Genomic DNA, 20747 nt, shown 5'->3' on the forward strand with positions numbered 1-20747 from the left:
CTTTAAACCACAATTTCAATAGGTCTTACAACAGTTTCTGTATGGCATAATACACACCACATTACGCTTCCTCTTCTTGACTTAATCTCGTCTATCCATGTCAAACAAATCCCTGTGCCATTCGCAGCTATGTTTGTTGATGTGGACAACAAGATTGTCATCACCTAACACTTACATAGTGAGCATGCATTGCAGAAATATAAATAATTGATAGTAACTAGTCTCGGTTTTCGAAAGTCAAACTGCACGACAACAGTATCAACTACCTGAAAGGATGAATTGAATGAAGATATCACATGGTCTCTTGAAGGTTGGATGGTTCTAGAGATATGTTATTCCGAAATCAAAAGCCGTGGTAATTCCTGGGAAAAAATCCTTTCATGGGGGAATTTATATCTGAATAAATAAGGGCGGTGGGGTAGCCTAGTGGTTAAAGCGTTCGCTCATCACGCTGAAGACCCAGGTTCGATTCCCTACATGGGTACAATGTGTGGAGCCCATTTTTCTGGTGTCCCCCGCCTTGATGTTGCTGGAACATTGCTACAAAGCGGCGTAAAACTAAACTCACTCACTCACTGAATAAAATAATTCATAATCTTTAACAATTACACGCAAAAAGAACATAACAGGTCCAAAAGGTTTTCCATTCCTTTAATATAAACTACAAAATATTTCCCTAATCACGGGAAATCTCTCTTTCATCTAACTTACAGTATATACGAAACATTTCCTAAAACAGTTGACAGTTGACGCGTTGATGTTTGTACTTGACCCTATGTTAGTATGTAGTATTACCCAAATGTTCTGAAGAGAAAACGTTTGTTGCCTCGTTTTGTTTTATAGCACACAGGAACAACTGTTTGCCCCCGGGGCTGAATTATGTTTAATTGAGTTAGTTCAGTTAGGTGTCAGGGTATTTGCAGAGGCACCTCGATTAATGCACTGACTTTTGAGCGGATGAAACTGAATATTCTTGCCCTGTTATCCAAACACTCACTCCAACTTACACAACCCACACTTTGACACAGATCAGTGAAATGCGCAATCTGTAGTTTTGCAGAAAATATTGAAACTTGAAAAAGGGCTACAAATACCCAAGCAACTAACATAGTAAGTTATTCCCCATTCTGTATTTATAGAAATCACCATGGACGTAACTCTCTGAAAAACACTCCACATCATCATTGGGAGAGTTGTGTATGTACAACTCCAAATGGTACATCAAACTGAATATAGTTACCCTGAAGAAGTTCCTATACCACTAAGCTACAAAATGCTACCCTAAATGCGACCAGTGGATTCTCTGATGACGTGAGGGATGTCAAGGCTAGCGGGAAGTCTCCTTATTATACAAAAGAGGATAAAATACACACGTTGCCTGGGTCTCTGGTGACATGATCATGGAACTGCTGCAGTGACACCTGTCGGGATGAGACGGATGCTATAATCACATGACAACAACACGTGGTACCTTATCGACCAGCCCAACCTCAACCTCCTCCTCCTGTTTGCCATTAGACACCTCTGACTGTTTCTGCCTCTTGTGTACAACCCTTATTCCACCTGGATCTGTCTTTGAAACTTTGTTATCATCGTGCTTGATGCATTTCAAATAAATGGTATAGCCAATCGCCAACACGAAGAGCGGAAGCGGGGTCATTACAGCGGAAGCTAAAGGTCCGACAGCAGCAAGATCGCCATCTGGTGGCGGCAGGGCCATCTGCAACATGAGGTAGGCGACCATGACATTCTGTATACCAGTCTCAATAGCTATTGTCTTGACTCTGTACCATGGCTGGCGGAACATCAACCCGACCAGCCCACCGATGATGTAACCACAGTACGGCAACAGGCATCCGGCTAGGAACGTGGATGGTTTGAACAGTCTGAAGATGAAGAGGTTGGCATAGATGCCGAAGGTTAGCAGGATGACGATAGTGATCAACGTGACCGGCTTCAGGACTTTAACAATGACGGCCGCTACCTTCTGAAACTTGTGCTTTATGACGATGCCAAGAAAGATGGGCAGGATGACTGATGCCAGCGTCTGGATGATGTTGGCGTAGGGGATGTTGATCTGCATCTTGTCGTCGTGAAACTGCTGACCCAGTGTGAACATCCACAGAGGCACCATACCTGCGGGAAAGGAGCAAACGTCTTCAGGACAGCAGTGACCAATGACAAACGTACATCTGCGTATATGATATATTTTACGAACGCTTTTGTCAGTTCATGAGGTGTCACAGAGGCGATTTGTCCATGTTTTCATTCGCCATTTAATCTGAGTTGTGAGACATGACCTTCAGATTTGGTATATTGCTACTCCTATAGCTCAAAGGCAGTCTAATTACTATGAATCAAGAAGTATTCGTTTTGATGTGCGGGTGCGTAACCAAGAAAATACAGAGTGTAAACACAAGTGATGAAATATTTTACAATCAGGCAAATTACATATATACCACATACAAATGTACAACTTTCGGAGGACAAGCTAAAGTTAGGGCAAACATCAATAACATGTTAAAACGTGTAAATCATAAACATGGCCAAGTAAATATTGTAAATTGTAAAACATGTGAAAGAAGACTCGATAATCAGTAAATGAAACACTCCAACATAAAACCATAAGGTGTTTCTCATGACGGGTGAAAGCATTCAGTAAACTGTCAAAGAAGCACTGGATCATTGCATATTTTGGTCAAAGAGAATCGAATATATCAATGATTTTGTCAATGTCACCCACGAAATCACGATGTACGTGAATAAGTGCAAGTGCGGACAATTAACATTGCTCATCTGAGGTAAGTCCTAATGCGTTCTCATTGAACTGAACGAAAGTTCAGCTGTGTCAGAGTCCACTGGCATTATCGCCAAGGTTTTCACTTTCAGTATTTCCCCAGTCATTTACATACGCAGATACAAAACACACTTATTTGCGTCAGTGAAGAAAAACACATGGAAGACATGGGATACCATCGTTGAGGTTAGAATACTTTAGGCAAAGATATTCATTTAGAACTTTCTATTTTGGCCCCTGATATTCCTTAATGGGAACCTCACCGCCTCATCTCTCCTGACGTTGCATCTAACTCCCAAAGAATGAGAATGCAGTTGTTCTCAGTACTTTGTGTACCCCTCATCTGTGTGCATATGTTGCATTTGACCACTTTCTAAATGGCATCGTGTAATCATAGCTTTCAGTCGTGGGACCCAATTCACACTCATCAGAGGGGTACACAAAGTACGCAGTCTAGACTACCAGTTGTCTGACTTTCATTTTTTTTGTGGAAGTCGCGGTGGCTGAACGGGTTAGGCGGCTGACTTTGTGTGCTGGCGATTAGGTGCCTGACTCTGAGGGTGCGGGTTCGAATCCCGGATGGGACTCAACCCCTCCCAAAAGTACTAGAATTTGTACTGTACTGAGAAAGTGAAATCCCAAATATGACATATGTTGCTCGAAGAATTAGTACTTGACTCAGATAATGCTATTGTATATATATAACTTTGGGATCACTGGGTACTGTGGTCAGGTAAAAATATTGTTTCAGTCAATTTGGGTTGTTTAAAGAAGTACGAATCAATTGTAGGTGACCGTTTTGAAGATTTCTTACTCATTTCTGCGCACAACAAAAGATGCAATACTAAAGTTAAAGCCCATAAATTCAAGAACAGACCAACGATATTGCCTACAATGTATAGAACGAACGATTTCGGACTGACGCGTCAGCCTGTTTAGATGACTATAAAATCCAGAGACGTATAGTTTTGTTTATACTTGATGGACAGATACTTGCACGTTAATCAGACGATTTTTTCCCTCAGTGGATCAGTGGTCTGGGCATTTATTCTCGAAATGTTGGTAGTCCTAAGAATTCTTAACTTCAATCATAATCGTAGGCAAGGTGTTAAAGGTCACATGCAACCAAAAAATCAAATATAATTAAAACACAATTATCACTTATTCATGACATATACTGTACATTGCTGCTTTTGAAAAAACAAATAAACAAAATTATAAGCGTACAATTGCGATTCACAAGTGCAATATTTTGTACTTGGGCTTACTTCCCCCGAAACGAAGCCCTCGGGAGACCTCAGTCATAGTGGGTGGATATGCACTCAAGTGTAACGACGGCTTAGGATTGGCTGTTTCTTTTGCTGATATGCTGAGGGTTCATTGTGTGTACAGAAAGATGATCTGTTTGATGGGCATTTTAGAAGTATAGCCACTCACAAGAAAGTAAGATTCTTTATGGATAACAACTTCATTTTGTGTAGTTGATGTGTCGTTTCAGTATGGATTCATATACTGTTGTCAAACAAAATCATATAGACTAAAAGAAGTCTTTATCCATGAAGAATGTATATAGAGATGTTGGATTTGGAAAATACATGTTCTCTGAATTTGCGCTCGATCCAATCAAAAATCATGTCAGTGGAGATGGTAAACTACTGCGTGGCTGGAATCTGTCATTCGTCCAAGTACAAAGCAGGACTTGAAACTAACAAGAGTTTGTACCACTTTCCGTCAGACCCACTCATCCGAAAAAAATGAATGTAGTTTGTTTGCAACCCACAGACATAAAAAAACATGTCATGTGTATCACACGTGCCTAATTACATAATGTGACAGGCACGGGACTCGGGTGCACGAGTCATAAATCAACATATTTTCTAATGGTCGTATTGTCTGATAGGTGTTAAGTTCAAATTGCACGTGGTCAATGATTGAAGCTGTGTATTGCATGTTGTCTTTAGCAAACGGGCAGGCAGACATATACACCGTGTGAATAAACCAGACACTGAGCTTTCTCGATCTGTGACAGAGACTGCTTACTACAATCAACAAGTTTTTTAACGTAACGAGTAGATTATTTACTTGTTTGTGTACACAACCAAGATTAGACTACTGCTCACGACCTCAGACGTTGGGCATACATACTGTTTCAAGCTCCGCGAAACTATTCACTGCGCATGCGTTATGGACGCAGCGCAGCACAGCTGTTGAAACCAGTTTTCCCCCCAGCGTTGGGGGGAATTTAGTGAAACGTTTGAACTCCGATTTCGCGGGCTTATTTTTCATCGCGTTTTCTTTCAACTTTATAGGTTGAATTGGCATTTTTTATGATTTGTTTCGGTAAGTGCATACCGAAAGGTACCAGAATCTGCAAAGTTGTGTTTTACGTTGCATGTGACCTTTAAGAATGGTTCGTATTACTACGAACGTTTGAGAATAGCTAGCCATGTGTACGATATACTATTTACCTAGTGCTCCTATATTACTGATGGTTGTCATGGTAGCAGACAGCGACAGATCGCCACCCAGGAGGTAGGAGTAGATGTTGCTAGCCCCACCCCCCGGGCAGATCCCACAGGCAAATATTCCTAGTCCCACGGCGGGGATGTCAAATGTCACAAGCTTAGCCACACCAAACGCAATCTGAAAGAACAAACATCAAAGACTGCAATGTTTTGCGAACTGGCGATGCAGAAATATTGATTGATGTGTATTTCACATGTAGATGGGAATGTGTTGAAACATAGTTTTACCTAATACAGAAATATACGTCCAATACGTGCACATGCATATAAAACAATGGCAAATTGTTTATTGCGTACTGATGCATGCTTGAATATATTTACAGTATTACGGTTTTAATAAGAAAAAATTAAGTCCTGTAATGTAATGTCTAAGGTTTCCGTTACTTCACAGGACACTCAGATTCCCAGTACTTGCAATAAGTCATTTGGGATGTTCTCCACGCCAACATTTGTGGCTTAAGGCAAAACCTTGCTGTTCCCCGTACCATGTTGACGATTGCATGTTATTGATCAAAAGAGCAAGTAAATATATTCATGTTGTTCACACGTCAGTGGGTGTATGTTGTTCAAAGGTTGGTAGGTACAGGTGGTCCACAAGCAAGTCTGAATAAAGTCACATACAAAAGTACGAAAATAAATATATGTACAATGTGAGCATGCGTGCATTAGCGAGTGTCTGCGTATTCGTGTTCGGATGTTAGCCTGTGTTATGTATGCCCGTGTATTTGTATATATCTGCGAATGTGTGACAGTTTGATAATGTTTGCGTGTGTGTGTGCGTGCGCGCGTCTGCTTCACTGTCTGACAAAAACTTACCAAAGGCATGACGAGATACTGGCAGAAGAAGCCAATAGCTGGAGCCACGGGTTTCCGCAGCACCGACTTGACTACGGTCAGCTCGATCTTACATCCCATCCCTATAGTGCTGGCGATCACAAACAAGTACATGACTACATTAAACACAGTGTCAATAGGTCGGTCGTTCCGTGTGACAACGATCATGTATCTCTGGAAATTGTTCCCTAGTTGGCCTGTCGCTGTTTCCGAGTCTGACCGTGATTCTTGAGGTGAAGACCTATTACGATCTGTTACAAACACAAGCCACGTTCTCCCTATCAGATCCGAGTGTAAGTTGATGCTGAATGTTCCCGAGATAACGGTTGCCTTTTCGAAGGCAGTTGCCTGACTTGCCAGTTTGGATATATTAAGGCATCTTATGCTGAACTCCCCAGGCTGTGCTAGGAAGGCGACCTTTCTCTCTGTTGTGTATATACTCAGGTTGTAAACTTTGTCCGGTGAGTCGCAGACGATGAAGTACGACACACTGACCACGGCGCTGGCTTCCATGAACATGTGAACTGAGGACAAAGGACTCATAGAAATCCTGAAATCCGATGATACATTGTATGTTGAGTTGAAGATGGCCCCGTGTTTCCATGGTATATCCAAGATGGTGTTGCTTGCTGATGATGATGCAACGCTCAGTAGGAGGGTCAGACACAGGACGCTCGCCACGTGCATATCCATTTCGGAATAAATTAGAATGAAGAATAACAGGACGCTCTAACACTCAACAGGGATACTTAAACAGTTCCAATGAGTCAGGTCTCAAATGTCGTGCAAAACTACATTGAATATGGATTTTTGAAAGTTATTATGGACGCAATGCAACTCCCTGTATAACTCCGACCACGATGAACTGTCACACACGATGCTACTTGTTCCACATTAACTGGAGACGTGCTGTCATGGTCACAGATATCCAATGATGTCAACAACATGCTTATCTGCGCCCGGACTGACCCCTGGGACCTGTCTGTCGCCGGGTGTCCCTCACAACTACCCACGTGAAGGTCACAGATAAAGACATCAGGTAGGGCTTTGTCTGCTCCCGGCCTTGGACGCCTGTTGACAGTTCTACACCTGTGCGCATAGTATATTAGGTAACACGTTCTATCTGTTCATCAGTTTGATAAGGCTGGTTACTCGTAAGGATTGGAAGTTACGTCAACTAGTCAGTGATTTAACACATTTTGAGCAACATTTAATTTATATCATGATTTGAAAGTTCAAAGTAATGCGTGTGGCCTTCCATCCTACCTCCCACTTCTACACGTCAAACATTCCATAACTTCCCCAGCTCCCCCTTCCATAGCACAGTCTTTCTTCAACTCCATCGTTCCGCCATTCCACCTCCTCATTAACCCTCTTCACTTCTAAGTGAATCCACTCCCAGATCATCCACTCTCTCCATGACTCACCCAGTCTCTCCATAACTCATCCACTCTGTCCATGACTGACACACTCTCTCCATGACTCACCCACTCTCTCTATGACTCACCCACTCTCTCCATGACTTAAACACACTCTCCATGAATGACCCACTCTCTCCGTTACTCACCCACTCTCTCCATGACACCCCCCCTCCCACTCTCTCCATTACTCACCCACCCTCTTCATGACCAATTCTCTCCCTGAATCCCAGCTCTCCCCATAACTTACCGACTCTCTCCATGACTCAATAATTGTCTCGAAGACGCACCCACAGTTTCCATGAATCACCCACTCTCTCCATAACTCACCAGCTCTCTTCATGACTCACCTACTCTCTCCATAACTCACCCACTCACTATATGACTCATCCATTCACTCACCGAATCCCAATTCTCCCCATGACTCCATTTCGCGAATCACCATTATCTCCATAACTCCACGCCCTCAATCCCAATTGTCTCCATGGCTATTCTTACTATGACTCCTCCAAAACTTAATATCCGTTCTCTCTGTCACTCCATGACATACACATATTACTGAATACTCTCTCTGAATCCCCATTTTCTCTACAGTTACACATTCTACGATTCCCTGTTCTCTCAATGATTCCCCATTCTCACTATAAATCGCCACTCTATATGATTCTGCATTTTCTCAATGATAACCCATTCTCGCTGTGTTTCTTCATTCTCTCTGTGATCCTGCATTCTCTCAATGATTTCGCATTCTCTCTACCATTCTGCTTTCATCTGACAACACCACAACTGCCATGGCTCGGTGTACTTGTGTGACTATCCCTGGCCTGCTGACCAGCAACATGTATGGTTGTCGTTTCACTGTTGCGGCTCAGCAATCATACGCTTTAGAAAATGTATTCAACCATTTGTAACTATTTCCACACATTTGCAATATAATAGTTGTTTTAATCGAGCGGGTGAAGTTCAGCGATCAAGCTTTCTCCATTAATATCCTCATAAGTCACACACCTGTTCGACTGTGTATATGTGTGTTTAGTTACTTTCATGCATTGTTAACCTACATCGCTTTTAGTGTCCATGTTGTTCAGAATACATTGTTCCACCCAACCCATAACCCTGAGTGGTGTATTTATAACAGAATAAAGGCTGGCTGACCCTAATCCTTGTTGCCCCCTGGTAAACAAGCTCTGAGATATGGCTACAGTACCGACCGGCTAAGTAAACATCGTTGACCAGGGGCACGGACGAATCATGGATCGCTACATGCACATTGTTTGTCAAGTCAGCATGTAGATGACTAACTTCTTGCGTTAGAAATGTCCGTGTGTACGTGTCGCCTACTGTTATATTTGTGTGTACATGTGTATGTTATAATGAGGATGTGATGACTACGATGATGATGATGATGATGATGATGATGATGATGATGATAGCAAATGGGTACTTTGTTGATGTCCTTGACTATGATGGATTATCCAAGGACTGAGGACAGGTTCATCTTATATCGTACAGTAGTTCCAGCAATTCCTGCCCCGATCTTCACTCACGGCTGCCTGTACAAACAAACGAAGTCACGGCTGACTGCGTTAACTCCCTCCTGAACGTCGTCCTTGGGCCCCAGGTATTGTATCTGCCACCAGCACTGAACCACACCGGTCACCTGGGGCCACTTACAATGGACTATAGGGTATTGGAATTAATTTATACAACAATCCACGTGAATCACATTGGCCAGTGAACGCAAGCATGAATGTCTTATAAGTCAAACGAAGCGACAGATAGCTGGCAGCCTATATCGTGGTTTTTGTACGTATAGTGACCCATGGGGCAACGATACATGGCAAGCTGTGGAGTTAATGTACATGAATTGACATTTCGAAAAGATCTCGTTCACTGAGGACATACTCTACTGCCTGAGTATAGAGTATAGAACTATTTATAGTCTAGCATTACCCTAGTCATCGCCTAAAACACTGCTAATTAAGTCAGCCAAGCCCATGAAAACCGGAAAAGGTCGGAATCTGAGTCGGCACTCCGCTAAATGTGTAGAAAAGCTGGTTGGCTGGTTGTTCTGTACCGCTGAGTATTCCAGTTGGCATCGGTCTGGTCCGGACCAGACAATCCAGTGAACACCTCGTGACTCAACTCTTACTACAAACTATGGGTTACTGACTGCCAAACACATTGTACCCATATGCTGAATCGAACCCGGCGTCGTCGGTGTGACGAGTTAACACCAAGACCGCGAGGTTACCCACCCGCTTCTGGACATCCAGTAAGCAATGCTTATTCAAGTTGAATCTATTCCATTTTGTAACCAATGTATGATGGGTTGTGAAAAAGAGGGCTGTAATGGAGACGGTGTGTTGGGTGTTTCTTCGCATGTTGCTTCTGTATTATGTTCATGAAGCTATTTTGTTGGTGAGTGTATCCATGTATAAACATAGCACCACTCACCAGAGGTGTGAAACTTCTTCATTTGTTTCAGACTAATAGGGCGCACGTACTAAAAGTTACCTTTCAAATATTCATCAATAATTGATAAATGCATCTCCTATTATATATTGATAGCCAGTCCAACCTGAGATGAAGTAGTCATGACGATGGGTTGCCATGGAGACGGATTGCGATGGTGACGTTTTCAGTGTGATGCTTGCTATATATCCCTAAAACAACGAAACAAAGAACTTTGCTTTTGTCCGCGAACATCACTATCCTCGCATCTAATCGGTGGTATATATTTTACAATTTTAACGTTTCACCTATTTTGGTCGTTGAGTTGTATTTCCCTCTAAACAAGTATACCTAACTGCTTGGTGATCATGTAGTGTCCCCTCATCCGTAGTCTCATCTTCTACACACCCGTACAGTCGTATGGTGTTTGTTAGTGTTTGGCATGTGGTCCATTGCCTGAGGTTTGCGTGTACTAACGTCAGGAGGAGGAGGGCAGTGGGCTAGTTCGTATGTCTGTCATCACTTCACGAAGCTGTCATACAGTTTACAAAACAGAGCGCTCGAAATCACTTCTTTCCGTGACAAGGGAAATGAAAATGTATATTATGCACATTATTTCAATACTGTTTTTCACGTTTCATTCGATACAAATGTGTGAAACAGCAACAAAATATTTCCCTCCACGGTATCAGCTCAGTGATGATGGACAGGGAAAACGAACAATAATCGTTATGTTATCAGTATGTTTTATTTATTTATTTACACAAATGATCACAACTTCCTTCCAGGTCACAAGCTTAAATTAAGAACATGAGAACACTCGCTATACAAAGATTTGCTGGTATATACACATAGGGTTTTTACAGTAGCAAGATATACAGAGTAATTATAGATTTCATAACTATTTAAATATAACATAAATCATTTACATACCAAACATTCATAAGTAAATTTAAAATGACATTTCATAACTGTTTGATTTCAGTAAAACTGTTTGACTGGATAACAAAGTGTGAGTAACATAAATACGACAAGTGATGTAGAATGTTGCACTCAGAGATTTGAACTGACGTAATGACATCCAAGATGTTGTCAAAGGTGTTCTTAACATCTTCAGACATCGTGTAATGAAGCGATCACACTAGTTATTGAAGGTATTTTACCCAATCTGTCAAAGGTAATAAAGTTTCACTGATTTTTCGCCAGGTTTTTCAGCTGATTCACTGCCTCTGAGCGAACATTTATAGTGATGCTCATTTTGGTTCAACGAATTGGAATGTTCATCGCCGATGTCTGTAAATATGACGTCACCACTGTGTAAAACACGACCAATCAGAAAGCGTTGTGATACTCCGTCACGTGACAAATCCAGCTCGGGTCTCGCCAATGAAAATTCAATTCCCTTTCCAGAGTTGATGAAGTCGTAACCTGAGAAAGAACAAAGAAAGGTCATGTCAGTTGTGACAATTAAGGGATGGACAGATGATCTTCACTTCCTGTCAGCATTCATCACACACATATCATAAATGTAATCACCTTCATATTTAGTATACTCCATACACATATACACCAACACACCCCAACAGGTGGATACCGCGGTGAAAAATATTTGCACTTAGGGGTCTAATAAATGGCTGCGGGAATGGGGGGCTGGGATGATGATTTTAAGGGGTTTGGAGTCGGGTGGAGGGGCACCCATTTTGCTTTCAGGAACTACGGGAATCAACAGTTTTGTACATAAAAATATTTTAAATACATGTTTACAAATTATGAGAAGGGGAGGGGAGCCGGGGTTAATTGATTGTGTACATGACATGCAGGGAAGTGGGTTGTCTCTAATTTTGTACACAAATATATCACACACTCCTAGCAATTAACTATGAACGGTCTGTTATGAATGATGACGATATGTTTTGATGGCAGATGTGAATGAGAGTTTAATGTTAAATGATGCTATGGTGATGCGATATTGTCCGTATGTCAATCTACAGTGAGTGATATAATATGTAATTACAGCTAATCTACATACCTCGTATCTCGCCCCCGATTTCCGTCATGGTGGTCGGGCTGTTTCCGGAACATTTGGAAAAATCCACGGTCATCCGAACTCTTCGACCTTTCTTCAGCGATGACCTCAGAAAGCCAAAAGTCTTGATTCTCCTCACATTTTTGAAAGGGTCCGTTGAGAATTTCACATCCCCAGTACTGTCAATGAAATCAAAAGCAAACTGAGCACCTTCCCTTGAGAATATGGATTCAATATCTTTTCTTAAAATTACAAAAATCGATCGACTTCAGGGAGGCAAGTGAACAACATATGGGCCATTGTACGTTTTAATTTTGAGATCGACATGTCATAATAGTGTGAGTGCTCGACGACTGGGGCATCTACCGCACATTTAAGACATTTAAGAACTTGGTGAGTAAATAACGTTTAACATGTCTCACATCTTGCAGTATATTTCAGTTTACGACAATCCAGTTGAGGTGCTTTATTGACTGTCGCGTATCCATGAAATAGTTTACATACTGATTATTTGAAAGTCACGTTACTAAACACCACAACTTTAACATGAATAACGCTCTAACTATGAAGATGTTATCCATCGGTTGTACATGCTGTTATGGAGGTATCTGTATGGCTGTGTGTAACATAAGGCTGAGATGTTATCCATCAGTTGTACATGCTGTTATGGAGGTATCTGTATGACTGTGTTTAACATAAGGCTGAGATGTTATCCATCGGTTGTACATGCTGTTATGGAGGTATCTGTATGGCTGTGTGTAACATAAGGCTGAGATGTTATCCATCAGTTGTACATGCTGTTATAGAGGTATCTGTATGGCTGTGTTTAACATAAGGCTGAGATGTTATCCATAGGTTGTACATGCTGTTATGGAGGTATCTGTATCGCTGTGTGTAACATAAGGCTGAGATGTTATCCATCAGTTGTACATGCTGTTATGGAGGTATCTGTATGACTGTGTTTAACATAAGGGTAAGATGTTATCCATCAGTTGTACATGCTGTTATGGAGGTATCTGTATGACTGCGTTTAACATAAGGGTAAGATGTTATCCATCAGTTGTAGATGCCGTTATGGAGGTATCTGTATGACTGTGTTTAACATAAGGCTAAGATGTTATCCATCCGTTGTACATGCAGATATGGAGGCATCTGTATGGCTCTGTTTAACATAAGGGTAAGATGTTATCCATCAGTTGTAGATGCCGTTATGGAGGCATCTGTATGACTGTGTTTAACATAAGGCTAAGATGTTATCCATCAGTTGTACATGCAGATATGGAGGCATCTGTATGGCTGTGTTTAACATAAGGCTAAGATGTTATCCATCAGTTGTACATGCTGTTATGGAGGTATCTGTATGACTGTGTTTAACATAAGGCTGAGATGTTATCCATCAGTTGTACATGCTGTAATGGAGGTATCTGTATGACTGTGTGTAACATAAGGCTGAGATGTTATCCATCAGTTGTAGATGCTGTTATGGAGGTATCTGTATGACTGTGTTTAACATAAGGCTAAGATGTTATCCATCAGTTGTAGATGTTGTTATGGAGGTATCTGTATGACTGTGTTTAACATAAGGGTAAGATGTTATCCATCAGTTGTAGATGCCGTTATGGAGGTATCTGTATGACTGTGTTTAACATAAGGCTAAGATATAATCCATCAGTTGTACATGCAGATATGGAGGCATCTGTATGGCTGTGTTTAACATAAGGCTAAGATGTTATCCATCAGTTGTACATGCTGTTATGGAGGCATCTGTATGGCTCTGTTTAACATAAGGCTGAGATGTTATCCATCAGTTGTACATGCTGTAATGGAGGTATCTGTATGACTGTGTGTAACATAAGGCTGAGATGTTATCCATCAGTTGTACATGCTGTTATGGAGGTATCTGTATGACTGTGTTTAACATAAGGCTAAGATGTTATCCATCAGTTGTAGATGCTGTTATGGAGGTATCTGTATGACTGTGTTTAACATAAGGGTAAGATGTTATCCATCAGTTGTAGATGCCGTTATGGAGGTATCTGTATGACTGTGTTTAACATAAGGCTAAGATATAATCCATCAGTTGTACATGCAGATATGGAGGCATCTGTATGGCTGTGTTTAACATAAGGCTAAGATGTTATCCATCAGTTGTAGATGCCGTTATGGAGGCATCTGTATGGCTGTGTTTAACATAAGGCTGAGATGTTATCCATCAGTTGTACATGCTGTAATGGAGGTATCTGTATGACTGTGTTTAACATAAGGCTAAGATATAATCCATCAGTTGTACATGCAGATATGGAGGCATCTGTATGACTGTGTTTAACATAAGGCTAAGATGTTATCCATCAGTTGTAGATGCTGTTATGGAGGCATCTGTATGACTGTGTGTAACAAAAGGCTAACCCGCCTTTATTATGTGTCTGGGTGTTACAAATGAAACTAGCAATGGGTTTGTGTGTATCTCCGAGTGTAATAGAAAACGGCATGGATTTGGTAGGTGTCCGGGTGTTACACTTAAAACTCGCAATAGTTCTGTAAGTATCTGAGAGTGCATTGAACCAGCCCGGCTGGTGTAGGCATCCAAGAACTATCCATAACGCTCTCGCTACTTCACTGAGTTAATGTTTCCGCACGAAGGATATCTATCCTTCTGGTTAACGATAATATTTATATAATCATTCTGTTAATTTACCTGAGTAATGTCAGTGACACAACATGGCAAAGGAAGTGAGGCCTACTTATAATAAGCTCAACATATTTTTTAGAAAGGTCAAAGCATCTTAATATGCCAGATCCCTGATAGTGGCGGATGTAGGACTTGGTGGCGGCGGAAGCCACTTGAGGCTCTACCAGTATGCGCGTTTCACACCGCAGTACTAATGAATCAGGTCGCATAGTCAGCGGTGAAGATGTACCATTATGTGATGTAGCTGGCTCAGGCTGCTGAGAAGCCAGGTTTGTCGGTTCACTGTGATGTAGCATTGTGCGCCTGCGCATACTGACAAGTCATGCAATAATTACGTCACTACAGGTTTACATGTTTGTGAGGCACAATACAATTATACACTGTGTAATGTCATGTGTATAATTAATCACGAAAAATTTATCTGGTTTTAGAATATAAAGACTGTGTCAGTCTGGTGTGGACGTGTGGGTGGTACGACTGGGAATTACTAATGAATCACGTGGATATCTACCCACAGATATACTGATATACATACAGGCATACATATACGCACAAACCCAAACCACACAGGCATGCACACAAGCATGCGCACACAGGCGTTGATTCCGAGATACACAAGCAGCCCACTGTGGGTGAGTGAGTGAACCTAGTTTTACTCAGCTTTCAGCAATATTACAACAATATCACGACGGGGGACACAGAAATGGTCTTCACACATTTACCCATGTCGGGAATCAAACCCTGGTCTTCGGCGCGAGGAGCGAACGCCTCAACCACTGGACTACTCCATCGCCCAAAACAAACCCCAGACCCACCCAATGGTTATCATCAAATCGGAAAACTAGTATGTTATATGACATGCTCTACTATTTCCGGTTTACAGAAACATAGCAAAGCAACCAAAAGATCCACACGCGATATAATTATCGGAAATGGCACTACCTGTCTAGTGCTGTGTTATCGTGTGTCTGTGTATATGTGCCCGTATGTCTGTATGTATGTGACTGTGTGTCTGCGTGTATGTGCCTGTGTATATGTAGGCAGTAGATTAGCCAAATAGTGTAGAAACTCACCTGGCGTCATAATCGTATATCCTACAGCTTGCTGCGTATGTAACTGGGACCCTGTCTGGTTTTGTCATACGCAGTCTCACTATCACTTTGCCATTGCGGAAAACTGTAATTTCTCTCACAGCCGTTTCGTATCCTTGAAAAAAAATACACATACATGTAACCTATGAATGCTGAGATACTCAGCGTTTATTACCCGACAAGGATATTGCGAAGGTACATTAGGAACATTATTCTGATTTCATTCGATAAACTGCCACACAGTTGAACATGATTACATGCTGACATATCGCGAATAGCCCCCGGGAGTTGATTAAATACATCAGGTATAACATGTTATTTCCGTCTGTTTACATTAGAAGAGTGTCCCACCACATGAGCAGCATCAGGGAGCCGAGTGAGTTAATAAGGTTAACGGCGCTCCTGCCAATACTCAGACAGCAACAGCTTCATGTCGGCGTAACTCGTACATCCATTCTTTAACTTGAACACCAATGCTGAGTAATCAAACAAAAATATGGACAAAGTTTACATACCTCTGGAACTTTGCTGAAATTTTCGCTGACTAAACTTGATAAATTCTCTCCGTCTTCCCCTCATTTGCTTTACATGCTCAAAGACGTCGATGGCGTCCCCGAAGGAAGTTCTCTCGATCTTGGCCTGCGAAGGCAGCATACATCGCGACAACTCCATGATAAAGTATACAGCCCGACCGGAACTCAGAGCATCCAGAAGTCCCCGGAAGGTGCGTAAGGTCCATGCGCTGTTTGATGTTGGGATGCTACTGAGGTATGTGGTTTGCTTCCGATGCTTATGACTCAACTTGGGGTTCTTTCGCCTCATGTATTTGGGTCGGTCTTGGGGCAGATCGTTTTGTATCAAATGTCTGGACATACGCACTCGGGGACTGACTGCACGTGGAATATATCTGAAATAAAGTTACAGGTTTTCATTTAGAAATTATACCCAGGCATGAAAAGACACCTTTGGTATTTTCGAGGAATCTGGGCAGAATCCCATTCGTTGTCGACTTTACACTATCACCACTAGTAAATCCAAGATTCACATGCACATCGGTTTATGTACCTGGATCCTGACATTTTCTTGACTTTGATTAGGTTGTAGGGTACTTCAATCTCCATCACCTTGGCACCGTCCTTGACCCTATACCAACCCTCATGAGTTGTTAACATCTTTGAGGTCAAAGTTGATGATACAGAAATTCTTACCTGAAAGAAATTACAGTCATATAAGCACAGGGTACACTAATGAGTGTATGCTCTTGGCATTGATTAATACATTAAATTCACGAATTCAACAAATGCCTTTGTGTCTGTGCTTTATTTGATGAGTGAGTGAGTGAGTTTGGTTTTACGCCACACTCAGCAATATTCCCGCTATATGGCGGTGGTCTGTTAATGATCGAGTCTGGACCAGACAATCCAGTGACCAACAACATGAGCAACGATCTACACAATTGGGAACCGATAAGACGTGTCAACCAAGTCAGCGAACCTGACCACCCGATCCCATCAGTCGCCTCTTACGACAAGCATAGTCGTCTTTTATGGTAAGCATGGGTTGCTGAAGACCTATTCTACCCCGGCTTGGACCTTCATGGTTCGTTGTTTAGGGGCGGTGTGATAGCCAGGTGGGTATAGCAGTGGATCGTCTCGCCGAACACCCGGTTTCCATCGTCCAGATGGGTACAATGAGGGAAGCCAATTTCTGGTGTTCCCCGCCGGGATATTGCTGGGATATTAATGAAAATGGCGTAAACCTAGACTCCCTCCCTCATAATAATTCGACTTTGTCTATCTCAGTAGACCTACCTGCCAAGATCCGAGTTAGAAACCCATATTGTAGCAGGCGACTAACGGGATCGGGTGGTCAGACTTGCTGACTGGGTTGACATATGTCATCGGTTCTTAAAAGCTCAAGCTGTTGATCACTTGATTGTTCGGTCCAGACTCGATTATTTAACGACCGCCGCCATATAGCTGGAATATTGCTGACTGCAGCGGAAGACCTAACTCACTCACTCAGTCACTCAGAATGCCAGTTACACATGCATGGGAGAAAGAACAATTCTTGCCAATTGGAGATATATTAATAAATGCACTTGCGGGAAATATTCATATAAACATTTCTGTATCAGTGTCATTACATTATCATCCTCCCATCTACAGAATATCTGCAGTGGGATGGCCGTCAATCTCCTCTGTTAGGTAACGACCTTTGCGTCATGTCAGGGCTTTGTTGAGAGTGTGTTTTGGGCCTGCTTCCCGGAACAGAGGCCCGCCTATCTCTGTCACCAGGCTTAAACTGACGGTGACCTTCACTGTGGGTTACCTAAAGGTCACGCTGGGGGATTGTGTGTGTTAGTTTTTCTGGCGGAGCTCACAATGATTGCATGTAATTGGGTTATTTTAGTGATTTACAGTCACATACCTTCTTTGATTTATGTCTTTCAGTTTCCTTCATTTGTGTTGACACATCTCTGATGTATTTTGTTAACATCTGACAGTATTGACAGTACTTAGTGGCAATACATTATGTATATTATATACATTATATACATTATATACATTATACACACTATATACACTATATACATTAAATAGATTATATATAGAGAGAGCCTGCTGTGCAGTTTATAATGTTATTGAGGAAACATAATGTGATCAAATGTGTACAACTGAATGTAGAAAACATACATTATTTCTATGTGTAACAAGAGGCTTGATATGATTACTAAGACTGTGAAAAACTCCAAGTAGCAGTGATGACACTGTCTCATGCTGTTTCTACTCTCTGTATTATGAACCAAACACTCGCAAATAATGTTATACACATACTGACGAAATCTTCTCGCAGATCCTCGAGATCCGTTTTATGGTCGATCCCAAACTCATCATGACTAGTAACATAGAACGTGTGGTCAGGAAATAGCATTTCAGATATTGTCAGTCGTGACTAGCGTTTTCAACATGCAGCAAACCGCTATGACATAACATCTACTGTATAATGCATGTTCCCGATTACACATAGTGCGCAAACTGTCCTGTACACAACTACTGAACACGCAGAGAGCGAAAAACTATATTGTAGACAACTATTGTATTGGTATAGTGCTGAGACTGTGTTGTACACAGCTGTTGTATTGGCATATTGCTGAGACTGTGTTGTACACAACTATTGTATTGGTATAGTGCTGAGACTGTGTTGTACACAACTATTGTATTGGTATAGTGCTGAGACTGTGTTGTACACAGCTGTTGTATTGGCATATTGCTGAGACTGTGTTGTACACAGCTGTTGTATTGGTATAGTGCTGAGACTGTATTGCACACATTGAATTTATAACCATACTGCGGAAAGTATATTGTACACAATTATTGTGTCGGCTTGTGCTAAACTGTACAATGTATCACTATTGTACATGCATTGTGTTATTACAGCTGGTATTGTACACAGCTACTCAACACGTGCAGAATCTGTACAGATGGAGTTGTACAGCAGGAATGTGATATGGTGCTGTCGGTGCTGATGTGTACGGTAGAAGACACTAATGCCCTGACAGACTCACCGGTTCTCGTCTCACGCTACCCAGGCATCCACGTCCGGTTGCACCGACAAATGTCCTCTTCTTTAACTTTCTCCAGAACATGTCACATCCCTGCTGTGTCACCACGTCGGATGCACTGAGATTCCGGAACAGATTCAGGTCTGTGGAGAACTTAGGAATCATCGAGGCATTGGCGAAGTTAAAGGTTTTTAACCGTATAGCGCGCTGAGTCTCATCCACAGAGAAACTCTCCAACCTCTGACGATACGGAACGCTATCTGTTCCGCTGTACTGCTCAACAAACACACTGAAGGAATGTCCGAGGAAGGGAACATCTACAGGACGGATCACGGTCTTCATCAGCATGTGGCCTTTAGCTGGCGGGACCCCTGCCTCCGCCATATACTGCTTGGAGTTGCTGTACACGCCAGGCAGCAGCTCGGATAATACTGACAAATCTGCCTCCAACGATAAACCATTCACAAGAAGCCCCTCGAGGGCTAACAGACACAAAAGTACATGTCCAAGTTTTCCATCGCGCAAGACATCCATATTGAGACGCTTTAAAAACCCGCGAGCTAGACAAGCACGCTGAATAACAGACTGATTCTTTGATAACTGCTCCGAGGCTGGCATTTATACCACACTACATCCTCTCTTGAAGAGGCATTTCCTCGCTGTATCAATGAACGTTGAAAATACTCCAATTATTAACTCTTAAAGCAGCTCACATCCTCCCAAGCCCATTCACAAAATACTACATATTTCCATATGTGGAGACCTTTGCGTGACGTCATGTAAGACATCCGTTGCAACTTAAGGTCTGCACCAGTCTCGTGCCTGCCTCCCCAACCTGATAAAAACCACAAGACTCGCAAAGGAAACGTAGGAGGTCGTCCACCGTACAGCTTTACAATCCTTACTACGTTGTTCTTTCAATATGTGTGTTGCATACTAGCTGGCTACTCGATCCAGTTATCCTGCTGTACGGCCCATTTAACATTCATAATATTGACTCAGGTTAGATAACCCAATTTTCATGCAACTTGAATATTTTAAATTCAATGGTTTGTGCGTATACTATTTATTTGTGTAATCAGTTATCGTTGCGGGGCGTTTATGTGTGTGCTTGTGCGAGTTGGTAAACATTGCGAACTATAAATGCGCGAGTGGTTAATATATGTTAATTGGAGTTACTTCCCTTGAGTTATAAGGATTCGATATTCGAATCAGCAGATGCTGATCATACGTTTTGATGGTATAACTACTGTCATTATCCTTACATGACATCTCTGATATTTCATTTCTTTGACCTTTTCGAAAATTGTCTCAATTTACACCTTGTGTGGATAGTAAACTCACAGGC

The 20747-nt window shown here is 41.9% G+C and overlaps 2 protein-coding genes across 2 annotated transcripts; both read right to left on the reverse strand.

The window, feature by feature from the left end:
• Window positions 1-634: 634 nt before the first annotated feature.
• On the reverse strand, window positions 635-7089 carry LOC137258503 (ileal sodium/bile acid cotransporter-like). Its single transcript, XM_067796203.1, has 3 exons — window positions 6139-7089; window positions 5266-5440; window positions 635-2136 (listed from the first exon to the last, which is right to left on the reverse strand). Exons 1-3 carry the CDS (start codon window positions 6847-6849, stop codon window positions 1448-1450), a joined length of 1575 nt encoding a protein of 524 aa, XP_067652304.1. The 5' UTR covers window positions 6850-7089; the 3' UTR covers window positions 635-1447.
• A 3668-nt stretch (window positions 7090-10757) lies between these two features.
• LOC137258676 (uncharacterized) lies at window positions 10758-20017 on the reverse strand. Its single transcript, XM_067796368.1, has 6 exons — window positions 19403-20017; window positions 16900-17042; window positions 16350-16741; window positions 15817-15949; window positions 12058-12233; window positions 10758-11456 (listed from the first exon to the last, which is right to left on the reverse strand). The coding sequence occupies exons 1-6, from the start codon at window positions 20015-20017 to the stop codon at window positions 11200-11202; spliced, it is 1716 nt and encodes a 571-aa protein (XP_067652469.1). The 3' UTR covers window positions 10758-11199.
• Between the last annotated feature and the right edge of the window lie 730 nt (window positions 20018-20747).

Source organism: Haliotis asinina, chromosome 12 (genome assembly GCF_037392515.1).
Source record: "Haliotis asinina isolate JCU_RB_2024 chromosome 12, JCU_Hal_asi_v2, whole genome shotgun sequence".
Taxonomy (NCBI): Eukaryota; Metazoa; Mollusca; class Gastropoda; order Lepetellida; family Haliotidae; genus Haliotis; species Haliotis asinina.